This window comes from Sinocyclocheilus anshuiensis, unplaced genomic scaffold, assembly GCF_001515605.1.
Source record: "Sinocyclocheilus anshuiensis isolate Anshui unplaced genomic scaffold, SAMN03320099.WGS_v1.1 scaffold3697, whole genome shotgun sequence".
NCBI classification, from domain to species: domain Eukaryota; kingdom Metazoa; phylum Chordata; class Actinopteri; order Cypriniformes; family Cyprinidae; genus Sinocyclocheilus; species Sinocyclocheilus anshuiensis.
Window position 1 is genome coordinate 62,330 of NW_015548502.1, and position 21,373 is coordinate 83,702.

Consider the following 21,373-nt stretch of genomic DNA (forward strand, 5'->3'; position numbering starts at 1 on the left):
GGGAAGGTCAGAGAGCCCTCAAATTTCATCAAAAATATCTTAAATTGTGTTCCGAAGATGAACGAAGGTCTTACGGGTTTGGAACAACACGAGGGTGAGTAATTAATGACAGATTTTTCATTTTTGGGTGAACTAACCCTTTAATATCAGCTTGTAAGACACTCATGTGATATTGCTCATATATAATTTATATGATATGTAGACTTATGAGCAGTATGTAAACTTGTGATGTAGACTTATGACTTACACTATCATTCAAACATCTGGTGTTAGTATGATTTAGTTTTTGGGGGGTTTTTTGCTTGTTTTTTTAAGAAATTAATACTTTTTCTCAGCAAAGGCAGTAAACTGATTAAAAGTAACAGTAAAGACATTTATAATGTAACAAAAGATTTACATTTCAAATGTTCTATTAATTAAAAAATCTTGAAAAAAAAGTGCCACGTTTTCCACAAAAACTGTTTTCAACATTCATATTAATATGAATGTTTCTTGAGCACCAAATAGAATTATTTCTGCTGAAAATTGAGCTTTGCCATCACAGGAATAAATTACATTTAGAATATATTAAAATATAAAACAGTTACTGTTTTTACTGTATTTTTATCAAATAAAACATCGGTCCTGGAGAGCCACAGTCCTGCAGTGTTTTGCTCCAACCTTGATAAAAACTCTTGATGAGCTTGTTCAGGTATGTTTAAATAGGGTTAGCGCAAAACTCTGCAGGCCTGATGTTGGCCACCCCTGAAATAAATGCAGCCTTATGACTTAAAAAAAAAATCTTAAAAGAAAAGCCAACCCAAAACATTTGAACAGTAGTGTTTATGCAATTAATTGTGAATTATTTGACCAAGTAACCAGCATACCATGTAGTTCATTTGACTAAAATATACCAAATAATTGCCAGCCCTAATAAAAACTTTTAAATATTTGTTGAAAAGAGATCGGTGTGCGCGCACACACACACACACACACACACACACACACACACACACCTTAGGATACACGACCAGCCCTTCAGTGATGTTCTGCAGAGTGCTGAGGATGATGTCCGCTGTGAGGAAGGACTCGGGCAATGAGATCCTCCTGAATACACACACAAAGAAAATCTGACACAGTAAGCTGGTGAAAGAATGAGTCCAAAAGTTACATCTTCAAAGAGTTAAAACAGTGCAGTGCCACTTCATATGGTCAGACAACAGATTTGATAACAGTGCCTGTTAGCGCTGTCGTCCAGGGTTCTTTCCAGCCACTGCACTGATGCTGTCTGCAGAGGGTCCGACACCAGCGCCATCAGGTGACGAGCAAGACTACAGCAGCGCTCAGCACGCATGGGGTTTCTCTTGTACGGCATGGCACTGGAACCTACAGACAGAGAAAAACATGACGCATCAAAGAGGCTGAATTATTATATGATCAAAATTCAAAAACTCACCAATCTGCTCTTTCTCAAATGGCTCCTCGATCTCTTTCAGATTAGCCAACAGACGGATATCAGTGCAAATCTAAAGCAAAAAATAAATAAATCATGATTGCGGAAAGGAGGTTGTTCTAATCAAACAACTGATGTTTTTTGCTGTTCTGTGATCATTGTAGACTGTTACAGCAGCTCATTTATAAATGCATAAAGCGGTGTTCACTGTTCATGTCTGACCTTGTGTACTGTGGCTCCGAGGCTGGCCAGCACACAGAGTGTGTCGATATCCACCTTACGGCTGTACGTCTGACCCGTCACCAGGTATGATCTAAAGAAAAAATGGAGGAGGAAATGATTAACCATGTGCACATAAAATCATATACTATGTAGCCAACAACACGAGTGGTCAACCGATATATCGCCAAGGCCGATATATCAGCCAATATTTGGCATTTTTCAAATATCGGCATCGGCCGATAAGTCTTTCTGTTTGGCCGATGTGTTCGAGGTGGGACTTTTATTTTGACGTCGCTGAGAACGGCAGCGCCTGAACACACCGCTCACATTCTCCCTCTTCTTCGCTGTCGTTGTTCAGTTCTGTCTAATACGGCTAGAAGTCTGTCTAATAATCAGATAGAACTGTTAAACAAAGGAATTAAAATGTATACAAAAAAGTATTATAACGATTGCTTTAATATTATTAGTAATAGAAAGGCAAACATTATAATACTTTCTCATTTGCCGTCAGCATTCAGCAAATACGCATTTATATCATTTAAACAAATCTTTGAATGACTAATGAACATTTAATTTCACAAACCTTGCAAACTTAGTCGGATCCAGTTGTGAGATCTTGTGAAGTGTGCATGTGTATCCTGCATGATCGCGTGTTCTCTGTGTGACGGTCGATCCATGCTAATTGAATGCTGACAGGAGGAGAGTTCAGCTTCACTGGAGACGCGCGATCGACAAACTTTAAACTAAGTTAGTGATTTCAAATTATGCTGCGCTTTATGCATTTGCCCACTGTCATATTCATTTCATTTTCACTGTGTGCTCTATGTAAAATGAGTGTTACCTTGGCTTTATTTGAAAAAATATATATATGATTCCCAATGCACACAAACTTCCCAGAATACTGAGTGCCCTGTTGGTTACAGTGTTTACTTCCTTTTTAATTAGATTTTTATTAAATATTTATTTATTTGTGAAAAATGCTTTGTCTTCTAAAGTATAAGTATGTTTATTTTACACAATTATTTTTAATCCATTTTCAAATGATTTCAAATTTCTTAAATATAAATTAAAATAAAATGATATCGGCCATCGGCCTCCCTGCTTTCCAAGATATCGGCATCGGCTGTCAAAAAACCCATATCGGTCGACCACTAAACAACACACTATTGAATAATAGCATTTAGAAGCTGTTTGAAGCATTTAGTAAACAAAGAACGCAGAAAGTAAATAACAAGAGCGTACTTTTTAAAACCAGCCATCTCAGTGACCTTCCAATCCAACTCTTCCACCTAACAGAGAAAACAGTCCAAATTAACAACGTCAGTTCAACTATAGCGTAAACCACAATGATATGATGTTTTTGCCATTTTTCTCTTCAGGCTACAAAACTGCACATTCCACAATTGTTTTAAAGCTACATAAAACCCATAAGAGTTTAATTTTAACTTAAAATTGTATTCATTACAACAAAGAAAAAAAAGTTTAAGGTCAGAAGTCTTATACTCATCAAGGCTGCATGTATTTGATCCAAAAAAATAGAGTAAAAACACCAATATTATGAAATATTATTACAATTTAAAAGAATGGTTTTCTATTTGAATATATTGTAAAACGTAATTTATTGCTGTGATGCAAAGCTGAATTTTCACCAGCCCTTAGTTCAGTGTCAAAAGCTACAAGAATACTTTTTGTGCGCAAAAGAAAAAAAAAAAAGACTTTATTCAACAATTCACAGATCACGCCGGATCCGTTTCCTACGTTGTTGTGATTTGATCTGAACAGAAACAGAGTATCCATGTGACGCAGCTGACACAGAACAGCATACGCTGTTTACGTCCAGCGGATATCCTCCAAAATGGCACCAGGGTGATGCGGAGGAGACGAATTGTTGAATAAAGTTTTTTTGTTTTTTTTCTTTTGCACACAACAAGTATTACAGATCTCCTTGCTACATTTCTGGACTTGGGAACATTTCAGTTGCGTTGCTGTCTATGCAGGGACAGAAAGCTCTCCGATTCCATCAAATATATCTTAATTTGTGTTCCGAAGATGAACGGAGGTCTTACGGGTTAGAAACGACACAAGGGTGAGTAATTAATGACAGAATTTTCATTTTTGGGTGAACTAACCCTTTAATATTTTTTGTGGAAACCTTGATTTGCTTTTTTCAGGATTTTTAATAAACAAAGTTCAAATAAACAGCATTCATTTGAAACAGAATATTTTTGTAACAATAAAAAAGTGTTTATTGTCACTTGTAATCGATTTAATGCAACCTTGCTGAATTAAAGGATTAACTTATTTTAAATATATATATATATATATTTTTTTTTTAAAGTACTTACCACAAACTTTGGAACGGTAGTGTATATAGTATGTATGCTGGAGACAAGTATGAAGTAAGCCAGTGTTGAGGCATAAAATGTTCATGCTGCTGCATTCACCTTCTCATGATCCCCCTGAAAGAGCTGCAGGAAGCTGGCCTGAGTGCCTGTGGTTCCTTTGACACCCCGGAAGCGCAGGTCCTCTCTTGCACGCTGAAGATTACGTGTGTCCATGACCAGATCCTGCAGCCACAGACAAGCACGCTTCCCGACTGTAGTCAGCTGAGCTGGTCTGAGAAAAAGATGGGGACGAGGAGAGGGACAATAAAACCCAAAACCAGCCTAGTATTGTTGTTTTGAATGAAGAAAAGTTCAAAAGAACATGAAAAATCATAATGTTGTGCAGGTTACAACATTAAGAGTGAACGTTTAAGGGTGATTGGGACGTGTCAGAGATGACAAGAATAGAAGACAAGGAGAAAGAAAACAAAACGGTAGAAAAGTTAATTTTATATGCACACTCTAAACATGCTTTAATGTCTAACATCTAACTATTTGTTTGTGAGGTCTAGTACATGCACTGAACTCTGAATTCACTCACTGATAATGGGTGAAGCCTAAAGTCGGCAGGTCAGCATATTTCTCTGCAAAGTTAGCCAGCCTGTCTATGACACGAGCCAGCTATAAGAGAGAGAACCTTTACTGCAGAGAATGGGAATTATGCACTGGAAATAAAATAAGCAAATAACCCATCTGAAATAAAAAATAACGGAAACCTAAACAGTAATATAAAAAAAATCCAAAACTAAAATTAAAACAAAGGACTAGAATTACCAAATGTTTTACTGAATGTAAAATTTGCATTTAATAAGACTTAATGATTAATGCGTTATTTTATTATTGGATTTAATTAAAATTTTAAACTTGAAGTAAATGAATAATATTTTAAACATTTATTTGTCCATTTGAAAAGTGATGATATATTTAATACTCGTTACATTTAACTACTTTTTTGAAAATAAATTAAACAGTTTTACACACATCTATTTATTTGTCAAATCTGAACCTGTGATTATTAACATTTCTCATGAATACAGTACAAATTTATTTAATTTTTAAAATGGCACTTCTAAGCATCAGTTGTTTTGATTGACATGGTAAATATTAGAAAGTAGCAGGATACCTTGGGTAGCAGGATGTCAAATCCATCACGCAGCATTATCAGATCCTTCAGATTAAACACACATACACATTTAATAAGACAATTTTCAACATTTTAAAATAAAATTTTGACTTTAAAACAACATTCTGTTCTTGTGAGGATTTTTCATGGTGGCTAATATATACCCTGCTATTAATTGCAACAATAAAATTAAAAATGGATTTAATTCATGTTCCCTCTATAGCCATTCTGCTCAGACAATTCCAGAAGTCCATGGAGTTCAATCAATAGTAACAAAAGTAAGATACTGACATGGTAATATTTTGGCCTCACCGTATTGTCTCCCACATAACAGGAAGTGGCGCCCAAGTGGATGATGGGAGCAGCGGTGGGACAGCAGTGAGCAAACGTGTGCACGTGAGCCATGACATCATGCCTCAACTTCCTCTCCTCCTCTGCAGCCATGACGAAATCAATGTCCTCCAAGTGAGACTCCATCTCACTCACTTGGGCATCGGTTATGGGGAGACCCAATTCCTGCAGAGAAGACATTACAGCGATGAAGAGATGTATTGAAGCCTTGGTGAAACGGAAGTAGCAAAAGATATTTTCAGTATGATCAATATTTAACTGTGCATCTCATTTCTATTACATTAAACAATTTTTTTAGTTATATTAACAAATACTCTGTAACACCCCTCAGTCAACAAACCGATGATGGGAGCAGCGGTGGGACAGCAGTGAGCAAACGTGTGCACGTGAGCCATGACATCATGCCTCAACTTTCTCTCCTCCTCTGCAGCCATGACGAAATCAATGTCCTCCAAGTGAGACTCCATCTCACTCACTTGGGCATCGGTTATGGGGAGACCCAATTCCTGCAGAGAAGACATTACAGCGATGAAGAGATGTATTGAAGCCTTGGTGAAACGGAAGTAGCAAAAGATATTTTCAGTATGATCAATATTTAACTGTGCATCTCATTTCTATTACATTAAACAATTTTTTTAGTTATATTAACAAATACTCTGTAACACCCCTCAGTCAACAAACCAACTATGAAGGTCTATGGACCCTTCCCCCCGAAATGCATCTAACACCTCAGAAAGGCAGAACGGGCCTCTGGTTCCATGGCAACCAATGCTGATATCACTGGTTTTATTGCCCAAAGGAATGCGGGCAGAGAAACTCACAATTCATTTACCCTTAGGAAAGACACACAACGCCCATAAAAATGGACATGGATAAAATAAATGGATAGAAATGGATAGAAAAACCTTTCTTTGAATGAACACACATCTCCTCAGGACATTGTGTATACCATTACTGTTCTTGTATATTTTCTTTTGAATTGTATACTGTTTTGTGTGTGTGTTATGATAGATCACTAGTTAATATAGCCCCACCGATATCATGTTTGGTCTCTTTGAATTTGTCTTCTGATGATCTAAACGAGAGTGTATATTATATGTTGGTACATAGGCAATATATTAGTGTTCTACGAATCTTTAGTAGTTTTTGCATCAACACCCAATCAAATTACATATGCAAAATACCATGCTCTAAGACAAAGAGTCGTAAACTTTCCCTCCAAAAGTGCAAGTCACCATTGGCTCTTTGACCCCCGAGAGGTGTGACCTCCACAGAACTTAAGGAAGCTGAACTCCCTCCCGACCTTGCCCCCCCCCCTCCTCTCTTTTGCCCCACGCACCTCTGAGCTACAAACATCATCTAACACTCACGTAAAGTTAATCTTTAAAAAAGCTATTTAATAAGACTGTTAAATGTAATTTGTAGCAAATCTTAAAATAAATATTCATTTTAATATGGTATATTTTAATCACTTGTAGCCTATATATCTTTTTTTATATCAAATAAACTGTAAAGTAATTATTTACTTATCATATTGGCCAAATTTGCAATATCAGTGCAACATTACAAATGTGTTACAGTAAACTGAAATAAGCATTTTCGCTTCATCTGTAGCAACACACAGAGAGAGGGTAAAGGTCAACCTGCAAAAGTCACTCTCCTGTTACCCTGACATTTAGATTAGTTATTTTGGAAACGCGCGCACACACACACACACTTTCCCAAGGCTTCCGTCTACTACTGTTTGTGCCTTAGTGTGTCTCAAGGACTAGATTAGTCAAGTTCTGTGGCGTGACTTCATTTCCAGAGCATGGATCATACGAGCAGCGAACAGAATCCGGTCTGTCTCCACAAATCAGAGAATGACCAGCATGTGACCACATGACTGTGTTCAATTAAGTGCCTATCAAACGGCCTGTGGCCTGTTATTTATGGATTACTGGGTGATCACAGAATCTTAGTTCTTAATGTCTTTACACAAATCAAACAAACAATATGAAAGTCTACCCATCATGTCAGCTAAACCAGCAAATTCCACAGGTCTCCAGTCAATAATGTCTATTTCTAATCAAGTCAGCTATTGCTAGTCTCAGCAATATCAGTTATCTGAATTTGAGGGTTTTCTTCTAATACCAGTCCCTACGTTATCTCCTAAATGGCTTAATAGGAATGTATGGTTTGAGAAATTCAGTGACATTAACCTGACACATACAGAGCTACATTCACAAGACGTATTGAGAATCAGTTTCTAGGGGTAAAATAGAAAGATATAAATGCAAATACAAATAGCATGTAACGTTAAGTGCAAATAAACATAACATGATATAGCCACCACTTACAAAGAGTATCAGGGTGCTGTTGTTGTTTGTTCGTGTACAGTACAGTACTGTGGTATTCTCGGAAAACCTTTATAGCATGGCACATACATTTCAGCACTTTAATACTACCACCAAATACCATCAATGTACTATATATGGTACCACAGTACTTTGTATGGGCAGTCTGGTCCACTTGTAAAACATTAAATATTACAGCAGAACTCATGTCCACCCTTTCAAACTATTTTTAGACTACGAGAGTTGGCAACTTGAGACTTCCACTCACTCAAGGTCAAACACTTCAGACAGAGTCGCACTTGGCATTCAGAGAATCACAATACCAACTAAATTAATCTACAAGTAACTTAGTCTATAAAAATGAACGCAAAATAAATAAACTGACCTTTTCGGCCTTAGCGAGGTAAAGCCACAGTCTTCTCCATGTGGTGAATTTGTTTCTGTCACTGAAGTTGTAGGCCATCTCTTTGCTGGCGTACCGGGACACCAGCGGTGAGCGGTATTTCATGAACTCTTCCCCGGATCCCTCCATTACAGCAGCGACAACTGAACTGGAGTGTGGAGTGACAATGAGCACGTTTACATGCACACCAGTAAGCTGATAACTCACAAATAGCAGCTTATTAAAGTGGTCATATGATGCTGCTAAAAAGAACATTATTTTGTGTATTTGGTTTAATGAAATGTTTATGGTTTAAGGATCAAAAAACACATTATTTTCCACATACTGTACATTATTGTATAAAGAATATCTCTTTGGATTTGAGACTTTAGTCTTCTTTAGTCTTCTTTATCACCAAGAGCTTGTAACACTCCAAAGAGAAAGGAAAAATTGAAATCGCATCATATGACCCCTTTAAAATAACCAGTTTTCCCCGTTTACATGCACATCAGTTGCGTTTACATGATTTCATTACAGTATTATATACATAATAAATCAGGTTATTTCCCTGTAGTGACGTCAAAATATAATCATTTGCGTATCTGGCTCCGAGTATTCCATACATTTGTCAGTTGTGATGTTAAATTAAGTTTGCAACATATCGGGAAACAAGCTTAAGTTAAGAACGTGCATGTAAACGCGCTCAATGAGAAGGCTTTATATATAAAAAAATAAATAAATACAATTATTCCTTATATTCTCATGAAGATTCCCATGTCTATTAGATAACTTGGTATCATTCTTTTGAATTTTCTATTACCTAATTGTAACGGGTACTTATGCCCGTCTTGATAGGGGTTAAATATCCTGTGGCTCTGGATGAATGGTTACAAAGGATCTTTGTCCTTGCCTCCAAATTCAATACGCTCCGTACTATTCTGATTAATATATTTGGGCTAAAATGAGGAGGGCTCCAGGCTTTATATTGTCACGGGCCTAACCTGGAGTTTACAGCACATATGAGAAAGCCCTACACCATCAAATATTTCCCCAACCTCACAATGTCCTGCAGCATAGAAGGGAACGCCCCTACCCCAGAACCAACAATCGCCTAAAGTCAAATTACCAGCAGTAACAAGCAGACGAATATTCACAAAGTTGACTGGTTCATAATCAACTATTTAATTTCTGGAAATCAAAAATTAAAAGAAAGTTTTAGTCATCTTAACCTGAAATCTGGAAAATCAGTAAGATAAAATAAACACTGAATAAACAATTATAAACTGAGAAAATAATGACAAATGTATCAAAGATACAACCCTTGGGCCCTTTTAAGTAAACGGTGTATACACAATTAGGGCTAGTTCAGCGTTTTTTCACAGTTCGGAATAAACACTCCAAGAGAACATTTCAGAAAACAAAAACAACAAAAAATCTCTTTAATTCAAATTAACATTCCTGCATTTCCTTAAAAAAACAATTTTCAAAACTCACAGGCTGCTGAATTAGGCTGTGCAGGCTGTATTTTCAATTCTCTTAAATTCAACGCAGTCCACTTGTAAAACAGTTCAAATGTGTAACAAGTGTCTCAATGCAATCTCTCCCGATCGTTCAAACTTCTTTGCTTTTACCCCTTAATCCGTAGGTTTCTGATGGAAGAAGGAAACATCTTACTCGAGTCGAATCCTGCAATGTTATTCGATGGCAGTGTAAACTTATGTGTTCCCCGAAAGGCGCTGATGTGGAGGGTTTTCCCCGGTAAATCCAGCCTGATGGCGCAGCACACTCACGATCTCCGAGCAGCCTCCTTTTTCTTCCCGCGACTCACTCCGAATCCCGGGAAAAGTCAATGAAATGAAAACACATAAGTCATACAAGTTGTTGTAACTCCAGTCTTAGCATTTGCTCGACAGCAACATTCAGTTGCTCGTTAGTATAACTGTTACGGTTAACAGCTGTTCAGTCATGCGCAACTCACATCCGTAATTGCTTCTTCTGACCTTTTTTTCCTCTGCACACACCTAAATGTTGGGACCCGCCCCGTTTCTTTGGTTACATAGTTTTAATGTCATATTATTTGCACCTTCTGATTGTATCTTTGTTTCCAGCATCGCTCTCTCTTTACTATATGCCCTACACTGTAATAAAATATGCTCAACTGTTTCAATTTCACCACAAAATCTACATAATCCAGAAGGATGTTTCCTGATTTTATGTAAATTTCCATTTAAAGATGAATGTCCTAATCTTAATCTTGCTATTATTCTTCTCTGGAATGGCCCAGTCTTAGTAATTAAGCCCTCTTCCTTCCTATTCCTCCCCCACATAGTTTTTTTTTAGTGTCTGTTTCTTCATTTTATTCAAATATCTTCCCTTTATATCTATATTCCAGATTCCTTGCCACTCTTTTGTAATATTCTTTTTAATGATTGATTTTACTTCTTCTTTACCTAAAGGTACATTAATATTTAGCCTATTTCTTTCCTTTTTCTTCTTCTTTTACTTGACATTTTTAGCCAAATCATCAGCTATTTCATTTCCAAGTATCCCTATATGTGCAGATACTCAGAATCCTATTATAACTAATTTCCTCTGTATACGCCATAATAAGATATATATCTCATTCAGTAGATCTTCTCTAGAAGACTGCTGGCTGGATCCAGGATGAAGCACAGTGGAGGTTTGATGCCATCTAGTGTTTCTGGTTTTAGGTTCTTAATTTCTTTGAAAAAGTGATCAATAAGCAAGATAATATACAGATAATTGAGAGAAATAAATGCTTTATGCATGGATGTTAACAAAAAAAAAGTATGCTCCATATGTTTTATTAAATATGTTTCTAGCATTTCACATAGATATCTAAAACAAAGTTTAAATGAAATTGGATATAGCATCTCTAACAAGACTCTTTGTTAATGCCTTATTTAAAGAGATGGTTTTCTCACTGGCTCAAAACGGTTCACTCTCAAGTCGCCTTTGTATAGTGCCGTTAGGCTTTTGACATTTTATTATCGGCCCAAGTAATTTAACAGATTCAATGCTCGACAACAGTCCAGAGTTTTTAATGTTCTAACAATTTTTGGCTAAATTTTATATTCACAAAGCAAGAGCTTCCTTTGTGCACTACTTTTTGTCACACAGATCATAATGTGTAATGAAACCCTTAAAACACAGAATCCTAGACTTTACAACTTGTAAAGCGTTTCAAATTTGTGTAATTTTATGTTTAATTGTTTTTATTTATTCTAATAATTTTACAATTTTGTTATTATATAAATATTGCTTTATTTATCTTATTTCATACTCACCAGACTGCTGTATAATATAAAAATGCTTTTTCTGTTTTAATTTATGACACTTTATAGTTTTGTTTTGGTGTCCCTTGCTCTAGAGTTTCAGTGCTGCTGGGTTTAGGTCATACCAGAGCCATAGAGAGAGAGAATTGCGACAACTCCGTTCACTCCAATGGACCAGTTTTTTACAGCAATGGCGGATCGTGGAGCCGCTCAATAGTTCCCCGAAGTTAGCGCTCATACTATCAGCGCCGTAGAGATGCAGCAGAAGAGACCGCTGTGATGAACTTTTAAAAGGTAAGACATTTATAGAACAAAATAGTATATTATCAGCACAGCTACTCAAATTACCCTGTACATTAAAACAGATTATTATTAGATTATTCCTCACTTAATTAGTAGATTTACGGGATGTTATTCATTCTCTTCATGCAGTTTAATCCATCGTTGTGTAATTAAGGCTTTTAAAAGTGATTTTGCTGGTGGGGAGTTATTTAATAGATGTGGATATATTGAAAAGGTTGCAGATGGACCTAAGTGAGAATGAAAAGTTTGAAATAGACGAGCAGTTTTCATTTCAGAATAATGCTAGGCTAAATTTCCAAAAAATTTATTATATACCACTATATTATATATATATCACAGTAAACCTGTACATTATTACTGTATTTTATACTTAAACGTCTTAGCTACTAAAGAAGTACTGTGTTGAAGGAACAGACTGAGCAGTGATGCCACAGGACTGCAATGTGATGGAGCATCACTTAACCATTTCTCCTGTGTTTTTCCTTCGCTATATTGCTTTCAGAACGAGAACCACCTGAAGACTCCCTGTAAAGAGACGTCAGCCTCACAATGAGTCTCTTCACTGGTTTTGGCAAGTCTTTCCCTGCTCTTTGTGTCTTTGTGAAAAAGTGCCAGTTCCCTAGTATGATTACATCACATTGAGTCCAAGTCCACCCCCAAAAAGGTCGTTTGCCGACACGGCAGCAGGACACTCTTTTGAAGGTTCGTCCGTAGCCCTAAGCTCCTCAAATGATCGCGTACCGGATCTCGATGTATCCGTGCCTGATCCTGAGATTGAGCTAGTATTAGCCAATCGTCCAGGTAGTTCAAAATTCGGACGCCCTGGAGCCGCAACGGGGCCAGAGCTGCGTCCATGCACTGAGAGGGAACCATACATTCACACTCCTTTCTGTGAGTGACGAGCACTCCCATGCAGCACAGCAAACTGTAGTGGAGACTGTTCAAGTACAACATGCTTTATAGTTTATTATAAATGTATAAATCGATTGCTGTAAATAAGTGCATAACAAAAGTCAACATACAAATATATGATTAAAGGTGCAAAATGTTTGAAGTTGTTTTAAATTTGAATATACTACAAATATATTTTTATATATTAATAACTGAGGGGTGCACAAGAATCAAAAACATTAAACAAGATTAGTTTTCACTTAATAAAATACTGTAGCAAGTCTGAAAAAGTGTGTTATGCTGTCAGGTGTGATTTAAGTCAAATATGTTCTGTTCCTGTGTTTTGTGTTCTTTTTGCATGGGGGCTTTAAGGGGTGGGTGTTCTTCTGAAGAACGAGTCTGCGCACTCGTGTGTGGGTGGAGTCTGGGGGAAATGCACAGCGAAGTGTTGAGCCCCAGCTGGACCAGTTTGTGAATGAACCCCCACCCCCTTGGGGGTTTTGCTCCACCCCCAAAATTACTATGTATTTACTACCCAAGAATTGTGGGAGGCTGCTTACTGTAAAATATTTGTCAAACTCAGCCCATTCACTCTCATAAGATTACAATCACAAGCCATATATTTATGTACTCACTTCCCTCCTTGCATCCCACTTTTCTCTACTTGCCTCTTTCTCCCAGCTCCCTCCTGCTGTTTGTCCCTGCTTGTATAATTTCAAGAAAGAAAGAGAGTGAAAAAGAAGCAGAGTGAAAGGTTGCATGGGTATAATAAAAAAAATAGTTGAAGAGGGAGGGAAAGAGATTAGGAGGGAGATGAGAGGGCAGAAAGACATGTTTTGAGCACAGGCAACTGGCTGCTGAGACTAAACAGCAAGAGAGAGAGAGAGAGCAAAAGGGGGAGAAAGAGAGCGAGGTAAGGAGACAATGCTCCAGCTAGACACAAGATGGCTACAGTCTCTTCCGATTTAAATGCTGGTAAGTAACATTAAACTTTTACTTCAATTCATCTTACTAGTTTGTCAGACAGACATTCACTTTCAAATCCCACCTACACACACACAGCTGACTCACTTCCCTTCTGCATTGCATGCGCTTCCTGTGTCTCAGGGGCTTTCTAATGCAGACTGGAGAGTTTTGGCTGTATCTAGATCAGTTTGCTATCATACAAAGGCAGATGTCCACACAAAAGTCATTCATTCTGATCCTGGATCAGAATTAGAATGAGATCATAAGGATAATGGTTAGGGTTGATGCAGCATTGCTGGAACTGTTATCATGTGCTGAACTGTACCAAAGCTAACGGGGACAGGGCATAGATGACTGAACTCATGCAGAAAATAGAGGATCTGGTAGCAGAGAATGGACAGGAACCTTTCTTACCCATCAAATGTAAGTGTTATTTTCTGATCAAAGGACTGCTTATGATTAAGGCTATGTGGTCCAGGACTACAATTTCAATTTATATACTATGGAATCATCACTGTAGTATATAAACCTGATCAGCAGGTTACAGGGATGTTGTTGTAAATGCTCCAGAGTTGCTCAGAATGTCGGTGTAGATCAGGGGTAGGCACACCTGGAAGTGCAGATGTCCTGCAGAGTTAAGCTCCAACCCTGAAAAAAACCTCACCTGCCTGTAGCCTTAGTAATCCTGAAGACCTTAATTAGCTTGTTCAGGTGTGTTTGATTAGGGTTAGAGCTAAACTCTGCAGGACATTGGCACTCCAGGACCGACGTTGCCTACCCCTGGTGTAGATGGTGTCGGTGTTGTGGATGTGATCAGTATGGATTAAACTGCAAGTAGTTTCAATCACTCGCCATAGCATTTTCTGTTTCATCTCTGTTTCTCGAAAGCAGAGGACTCTTCTCTACCTGCCCGACGCCTCCTGTTGCTGGGGTTCCAGGGCTCCGGTAAGACCTCAACTCTGAATACCATCTTGAGCCAGGAGAAAAACCCTCCCAACCATTCCCAAACAGACCAACAACACTGGGTAGACATACTCACCTGGCGGCTACTAATCATTGACACCCCTGGATGGAAGCTGGAAACTGAAGGTACAACTGACGAGTCGGACTCAGAGAATCAGCAGTCCATCACTGATCAATGTTCTCCTTGTCCTCATGCCCTGCTGCTGGTGGTTCCCATTGGAGTTCCGTTCACTGAACACCACTGGCAAGGTCTTTGGGCCCGAGTTCGGGCACTGGGAGCAGGGATATGGAGGCACACAATGGTTTTGTTCACCTGTGCGGACCAGTTGCCACAAGACATGGGTGTGGAGAAATTTATTGTGGATGGCGGGGCAGCGCTGCAGAGGCTGGTGGAGAGGTGTGGCTGTAGGTACCATGCCTTGGATAACACCTGCTCGGACAAAAGTGCTCAGGTTGCAGAGCTTTTGCAGAAAGTGGAGGAGATGGTGCAGGAGAATCAAGGCTGGTTCTTTGGTCGGCACCTCACGGTTGTCGACACACCAGGCTGGGATTGGTCCTCCGTCCAGCGCACACCAAGCAACATACGAAAAGAAATCAAACTAGGGGCAGGGCTTCTACATCCTGGTCCACATGCACTCTTATTGGTCATCCCCGTAGTCTCCACCCTCACTCCCAAAAAGAGACAGGCCCTTAAGAGCCACTTGGAAATGTTTGGCGAGGAGGCTTGTCAGCACACACTGGTGCTGTTTTCATGTGGAGACTGGCTGTATGGCACATCAATTGAGGATCACATCCAGCGGGATGGAGGCGAGCTGCTGAAACTGATGCAGCATTGCTGGAACTGTTACCATGTTCTGGACTGTACCAAAGCCAGCAAGGACAGGTCACAGGTGACTGAACTCTTGCGGAAAATAGAGGAGATGGTAGCAGAGAATGGAGAGAAACCTTTCTTACCAGTCAAATGTAAGTGTTTTAGATTCCATAATTTTATAATAATGGCTTTCACATCGGGTTACATATTAATTTGTTCATGTGAATATTATTCATGTATATATAAACCCAATAATTGCATCCTTGTTCTACAGTGAACCAAGAATTAGATGAGGAGGAAACGAGTGGAAGATGCATTCTGCAGTGAATAATGTGACAACATGCAAATCTTAGAGGAATGTAAAAGTTATCCAATTGTTTATTACCCATAAGGCCATTCACACTGTTTTGCCAAAGTCATATTAACAGAATGTAAACTGAATTTGAACAGTGAACCAAGAATTAGATGAGGAGGAAACGAATGGAAGATGCATTCTGCAGTGAATAATAAGGTGACAACATGCAAATCTTAGAGGAATGTAAAAGTTATCCAATTGTTTATTACCCATAAGGCCATTCACACTGTTTTGCCAAAGTCATATTAACAGAATGTAAACTGAATTTGAACTGGACATTCCACTGCTTTTTAACTTAATGGTCAGTATGTTCTACTTACGTTAACATTCTTCAGCATACATAGAGGTACAAACTAGATTTCTGACTCCTGAAGAATTCGTCACTGGACTTTCACTGGACATTCACCTTTGCTAGAAGCATGTAGCACTTCCTGACATAATATTTTTTTAACTTGTTTCATTCTGATCCTGTGAGCTACTGATACCACAAATAACAATAATTCTCAATACTCAAATATTGATACTCTTGCCAAATGCATGCACTGGTTTCAATGATGATTATTTAGTGTTATGTAAAACGCATGGTGGCAACAAACCGACTAAATGGCCTAAAGGATTCTATCCATTGCCCCACTGTATGGCAGGACTCTCATGGCCGGTATTGTACAGTATTTATACAACCTGGTAGTTTTTCATGCACATTCAAACAATGTCAAATAATATTTAGTAAAACTGCATTTTACTAAGTTGTAATCGTAGTTATTAACATGTAGTTTGAATATACTCACTGTATTGTCATAAAGTCTACTACATGGGATTATGTGCACCTGAAATAGAGCTGGATTCTCAAGTATACAGTTGTTCTATAGACTGAACTGAATGTGCAATTGAGCACCTTAAGAACATTCAGGGTTTCTTTTTGATATGATTGGTAACTAATATGGAGGACATGATACTTACGACTGTGATATCAACATTGTATTCTACCTAAACACGTATTTAACAATGTGTGTTGAGCATTCAGGGCATGGCTGTTACTACTGCATAATATTGATCATGTCTGCCAATTTTTTGGCACATGGTAATATGCAATGAATTCCCAAGTGTTTGGGCAAACATTTTAGCCTCAAAAGTGGTTCAACTGAAGACACTCAAATGACTGAAGAATTTAGCTTTTGAATGCTTTTCACTTCATATTAATAAAGAACTTTACAGTGAAATTGCCATACTGAGTGGTGCTTTTCATGTCAAATACAACTATAAGTTTGAAATTTCTAGATTTGTGAAAACCTTTGAAATGAAATTCTTAACCAAAACCCTTTATTTTCTGCCAGCAATAGACAGTTGTCCTTGGTCATGGAACACTGATTTATGCCATTAGTATAGTGGAAATTGCCTTGGACCAAATATATTTACTACCTTCAGTCTACATCCCCAAAAAATCCTTCACATGTCCAACCTATAGAGATGGTGAATAGTTGTCTACAACATTTTATAAACTACTATAGCTAATTTCTGCTCCAGTTTCATCATGAAAGGACACATGAAACGCATACAAATGTCTTTTTAAATGTTTATTTCACAAATAACTTTCAAGATAGTTGGCAAGCGGTGAAATGCCTATAGAAGTTCCATACATAATCTAATAAGTGCACACCATACCATTTCTATGAATAAAGACAGTAGGAAAGTTTAAATTGTGAGTATTTACACGGCACAATTTCAATTAAGAAATGTCAAGACGGACAAAATCAACAATACACAATGCACTGCTATATATAATACTGTGCATACAATAAAGATGCACAAGATTAAAAAAAAAAATACACTTGTAAAAGTATATCAGGCTTTACCGATAGCAGTCATGCTAAAACGAAACTGTTTCTACTAAGACACTGGGGATGAATCAAAACAGTTATTTATTCAACCCTTCAAGAAATACATACTTTTAGGACCAACATCCCTACTATTCTGCACTTCGGGCTATGCTGAAACAGTCCATTTCTCTCAGCTTCAAGCCTCTATGTCCATTTCTTTCTATGACCTCATATTCCTACTCTCTCTTGCCCTCCTGACTTCATCAATTAGCTCTTTCAGATAATGAATCTCTTTAGTGAGTGATTCTGCTTTCTCCACCAGCTCTTGATTCCTCTCCTCTAGAGCTGCAGACTCTGACTGGAGGACATCTTGCTCTGCACGCTTCTTCTGTCGGTAGCGGGTCGCCGCAGTCTTGTTCTGCTCCATTTTCTTCAGCTTCTTCTCGACCACAACCTTTGAGCCACTGGCTGACTTCACTGTTCCTGTGAGGGCAGGTGACTCTGACTGCTGACTTTGGGTGGGCTTAGAATCAGGTGTAGGGTATGGCTTTACCCTGTAAGATCGAGACTGGGGAGAGGCTGGGGTTTGTGGGTCGGGAGAGGCTGGCCTTGGGGAATTATCCACAACCACCTTACCTGGATGGGTCGCCATCACATTAGCCTCCTCTTTGGGAGCAAGGACAAGAACTATGTGGTTTGGAGAGAGGGACAGGACAATTTTGGGCACCTGCATCTCAACGGGGGTTGGACTCTGAACTTCAGCTATGTCCACCTCGCAACCAAGCTCAAGAGTGTCAGTAGGGGACTCGGGTGGAAGGATGGAAGGTGAGGGGACTGGGGAGGCCGGTTCAGACTTTATATCGAGCTCGGTCTGGGGCTCAGGGACTACAGAGGAGGAATCTGACACTTCACAGGGTGTTGAGGGAACAAATGGAGTAGAAACTGGAGTATTCAAAGTGAATGAAAGGCTGGAAAGTTGATCAATTTCAAGAACAGTCGCTGGGGGAGAGGGTGAAGGGTTACGGTGAGAAGCTACAGGCTGGGACTCCAGGTCTATCTGTGACTCCAGAGAAGCAATGAGTTCCTCAGGAGAACTGGGTGGATCCTCAGAATCATAGGAGCCAATCAAAGACTCCAGATCAAACTCACTCAGATCAATTCGCTCTGTCATCCAATCCATTTCACTGAATGAATGATCTGAAACAAAAAAACATTAAACAACTGAATGCTTAAACGAGAGCACTGAAGGTATATTCTGAATACATTGCAACACCTTACCATTACCACTGTCTGCGCCACCATTATCTAGGCACAGCTCATCTGAGGGAAACCACGACAGGGACAGCTGATTGTGCCCAGCCTTCTCCCCCCTCTGAGGGAAGGGAGGAGTGCAGGGTGGGGAGAGAGAGGGAAGTGGAGAGGAAGAGAAAGATGAAAGGGGCGATTCAGCGCCTCCGAGAGGAAGAACCTCCTCATCTTTATCTAGGAAGGACCCAAGAGGGTCAGCCATCGGTGATGATGGGTCCCAAAGAAGGACTTCCATATCGTCCGGGCCAAACCGTGAGCTCATCAAAGACATGGCTGTCTATTTCAAGTGGAATCAGAGAGTCTTCTACTGAGAATTCGAATAATTTCGTGCTGTCAGGTACAGCAAAGTTCAGAGTTGCCACAAGGGACCTGCAAAAAGAGATGAAAAGTAGTTAATCTTTTAAATAATTAAAGCAAATTTAAATGATAATTGTAAACAATCAAATATGAAAGCTTTTAAGGGGAAAAAATACTCAGTTATTACTGATGCACAATGACATCATCTGCCCACACCCTACACCTATATGGACATCTACCACGTGACGCTTTTTATCACTTACAGTCAGCAGACTAGGTTCTATTTATAAACGCTCAACTCCAATTTATCTGAGGCAAAAGCTCACTGGTTTTCAAAAATATTAAAATTAACTGAATATGTAATTTTTGTTCAAAGACGCTGGGATGCCCTACTTTTGTAACGTTACTAAAGTCGAAAAAGACACCGCCATTTCAGGGCTAGCCGCTCCCTTTTCAGGAACGTGCGCCATTTTATAGAGAAGACGCGACGACAAAGAAAAGTCAAATAAACTGCCTCAACTCGTGTTAATTTGAGTAAAACATTATCATGTTTATTAGAAATGCATCCTCTATAGACAATAGAGACGTTATGGTACATTTTAAAACAGACATGACTACAAATCCATCGACTGATGTTGTCTCTGCCGGGCAGACACATGGCGCGCTAAGCTCGAGACGGTTGTCATGACATTATTCGCACGGAAAACATTTTCCTAAATCTATTAAAAATAATAAATCCCCTATATATCTGTAAGGCACACAAGAAATAGTACAAAACATTTATGGTCATAAGGATGATAACTTCAATGGTACAACTCCCGCCTCGCCGGCTGTCTAATCGACAAGACACTGTAAGACAAAAACAATTAAATGTATACTTACGCCATTTTGCAATAAATGTACTGAGGCAGTGCACTATGTTGATGCACTGAGGAGTTTGCGCGCTGTCTACAGGCTGCAGATCACACGGCCATTTCGGCGAATAGCACAATCGCTCGGATAACAACAAAAAATCAGAGGGAAGAAGAACAGATCTGCGGGTGATGATGTCGAGTTCACGTTCATATAGGGCCGCAGTGCAGCTCAGCTATATCCGTCCGCCAGAGCGCTTTGTTTTGTGTTACTGGGCGCAGACAGCATATAGATCCATTGTTTTAGTCAATTTGTATCATGATTAGTATCAAAAATAACTATTAAAACTTCTCATATCTATTCAAATATATTTTGTGATTATTTAGGAGCCTTTTTGATTATGTCAAATGAGGAAAAGAATGATATTGGCATTGGACAGAGTATTGTAAAGATATAATCAGAGCCCGACTGATATCAAATGGATATCAACATTATATGTCTATCAGTCGATAGATTGACAAACAAATGTGTCGTGATTCGTGAGCACAACGTCTATCAAAACAAACATGAATGCATGAGTAATTTCAGGGAAGGTTGTCCACATTCCCCGTATGTAGTGTTGGCTCTATCGCCCTCTGCTGGACGAAAATTAAACTAGTTTAGTCTCAGTTGTGTTTACGGGAATTATTGTTTTGGAACAAAAAAAAAAGACAATGGAAAGAAAAGACCGTTGCTCTTGGTGGAAAAAAACGGAATAAAAGGACGAAAGAGGCTGTATTAAGCTTAGGTAGAAACAAAAGAGAATTGGAACAGCCAGTCAGTACAAGCAGGAATATGTGTAGTTGTTTACATATAGGTTTAGTGATCCTGTTTCAATGATGCATTTGAAGAACACAGAAAGATAGGCTACACGATAGAAGACAGCTCCCATCTTGAATGCATTCATTTATTTTCTAGAGATGTATATTTAAAAACAACAGGTGAATTTGTACAAAATTCAAGTTCAACTCCCAGCTAAGCCAACAATTTCATTAGGCAGTGTACAAATATTTGACCATTTCTTTCAACATAAAAAACACAATAATCAAAATGGAAAAGCCCCACCATGTTCAGATTAAATTTTATATACGATGTACAATAAATATCAAGCAAGCAACAAAGGCACATCTATTTAAAACAGATATTTTGGTCTAGTTGGTGGTCAAACGCTATAACGTCACATTCAGACACTTCTACCTTTTTTTTTTTTTAATAATGATAATAACAATATTTTATATAATTACA

At 38.6% G+C, this 21,373-nt stretch overlaps 3 protein-coding genes across 4 annotated transcripts in view; 1 reads left to right on the forward strand and 2 right to left on the reverse strand.

Annotated features, from left to right (window-relative positions):
• LOC107656790 (adenylosuccinate lyase) overlaps positions 1-8,384 on the reverse strand; it is a 38,274-nt gene extending 29,890 nt beyond the window's left edge. Inside the window, exons 1-10 of the mRNA XM_016444737.1 lie at positions 8,234-8,384; positions 5,474-5,677; positions 5,162-5,206; positions 4,580-4,659; positions 4,099-4,270; positions 2,897-2,943; positions 1,655-1,745; positions 1,436-1,505; positions 1,218-1,365; positions 996-1,086 (exon numbers count right to left, since the gene is read on the reverse strand). Coding sequence (XP_016300223.1) covers positions 996-1,086; positions 1,218-1,365; positions 1,436-1,505; positions 1,655-1,745; positions 2,897-2,943; positions 4,099-4,270; positions 4,580-4,659; positions 5,162-5,206; positions 5,474-5,677; positions 8,234-8,380 — 1,095 coding nt within the window. The 5' untranslated portion in view covers positions 8,381-8,384. The remainder of the gene's footprint in view (positions 1-995; positions 1,087-1,217; positions 1,366-1,435; positions 1,506-1,654; positions 1,746-2,896; positions 2,944-4,098; positions 4,271-4,579; positions 4,660-5,161; positions 5,207-5,473; positions 5,678-8,233) is intronic.
• Positions 8,385-13,390: 5,006 nt separating this feature from the next.
• LOC107656791 (GTPase IMAP family member 5-like) lies at positions 13,391-15,888 on the forward strand. The gene is made up of 3 exons (XM_016444738.1): positions 13,391-13,695; positions 14,575-15,612; positions 15,735-15,888. The coding sequence occupies exons 1-3, from the start codon at positions 13,665-13,667 to the stop codon at positions 15,785-15,787; spliced, it is 1,122 nt and encodes a 373-aa protein (XP_016300224.1). The 5' UTR covers positions 13,391-13,664; the 3' UTR covers positions 15,788-15,888.
• Positions 15,889-17,374: 1,486 nt separating this feature from the next.
• LOC107656792 (cyclic AMP-dependent transcription factor ATF-4-like) lies at positions 17,375-20,285 on the reverse strand. Of its 2 annotated transcripts, XR_001630605.1 has the most exons (4): positions 20,120-20,285; positions 18,911-19,309; positions 17,797-18,829; positions 17,375-17,727 (listed from the first exon to the last, which is right to left on the reverse strand). XR_001630605.1 is itself a non-coding variant. In XM_016444739.1 (3 exons), exons 2-3 carry the CDS (start codon positions 19,209-19,211, stop codon positions 17,853-17,855), a joined length of 1,278 nt encoding a protein of 425 aa, XP_016300225.1. In that variant the 5' UTR covers positions 19,212-19,309; positions 20,120-20,285; the 3' UTR covers positions 17,375-17,852. The 2 variants fall into 2 exon arrangements, 1 of the variants encoding a protein (XP_016300225.1); XM_016444739.1 differs by having other exon boundaries at positions 17,375-18,829.
• Positions 20,286-21,373: the final 1,088 nt, after the last annotated feature.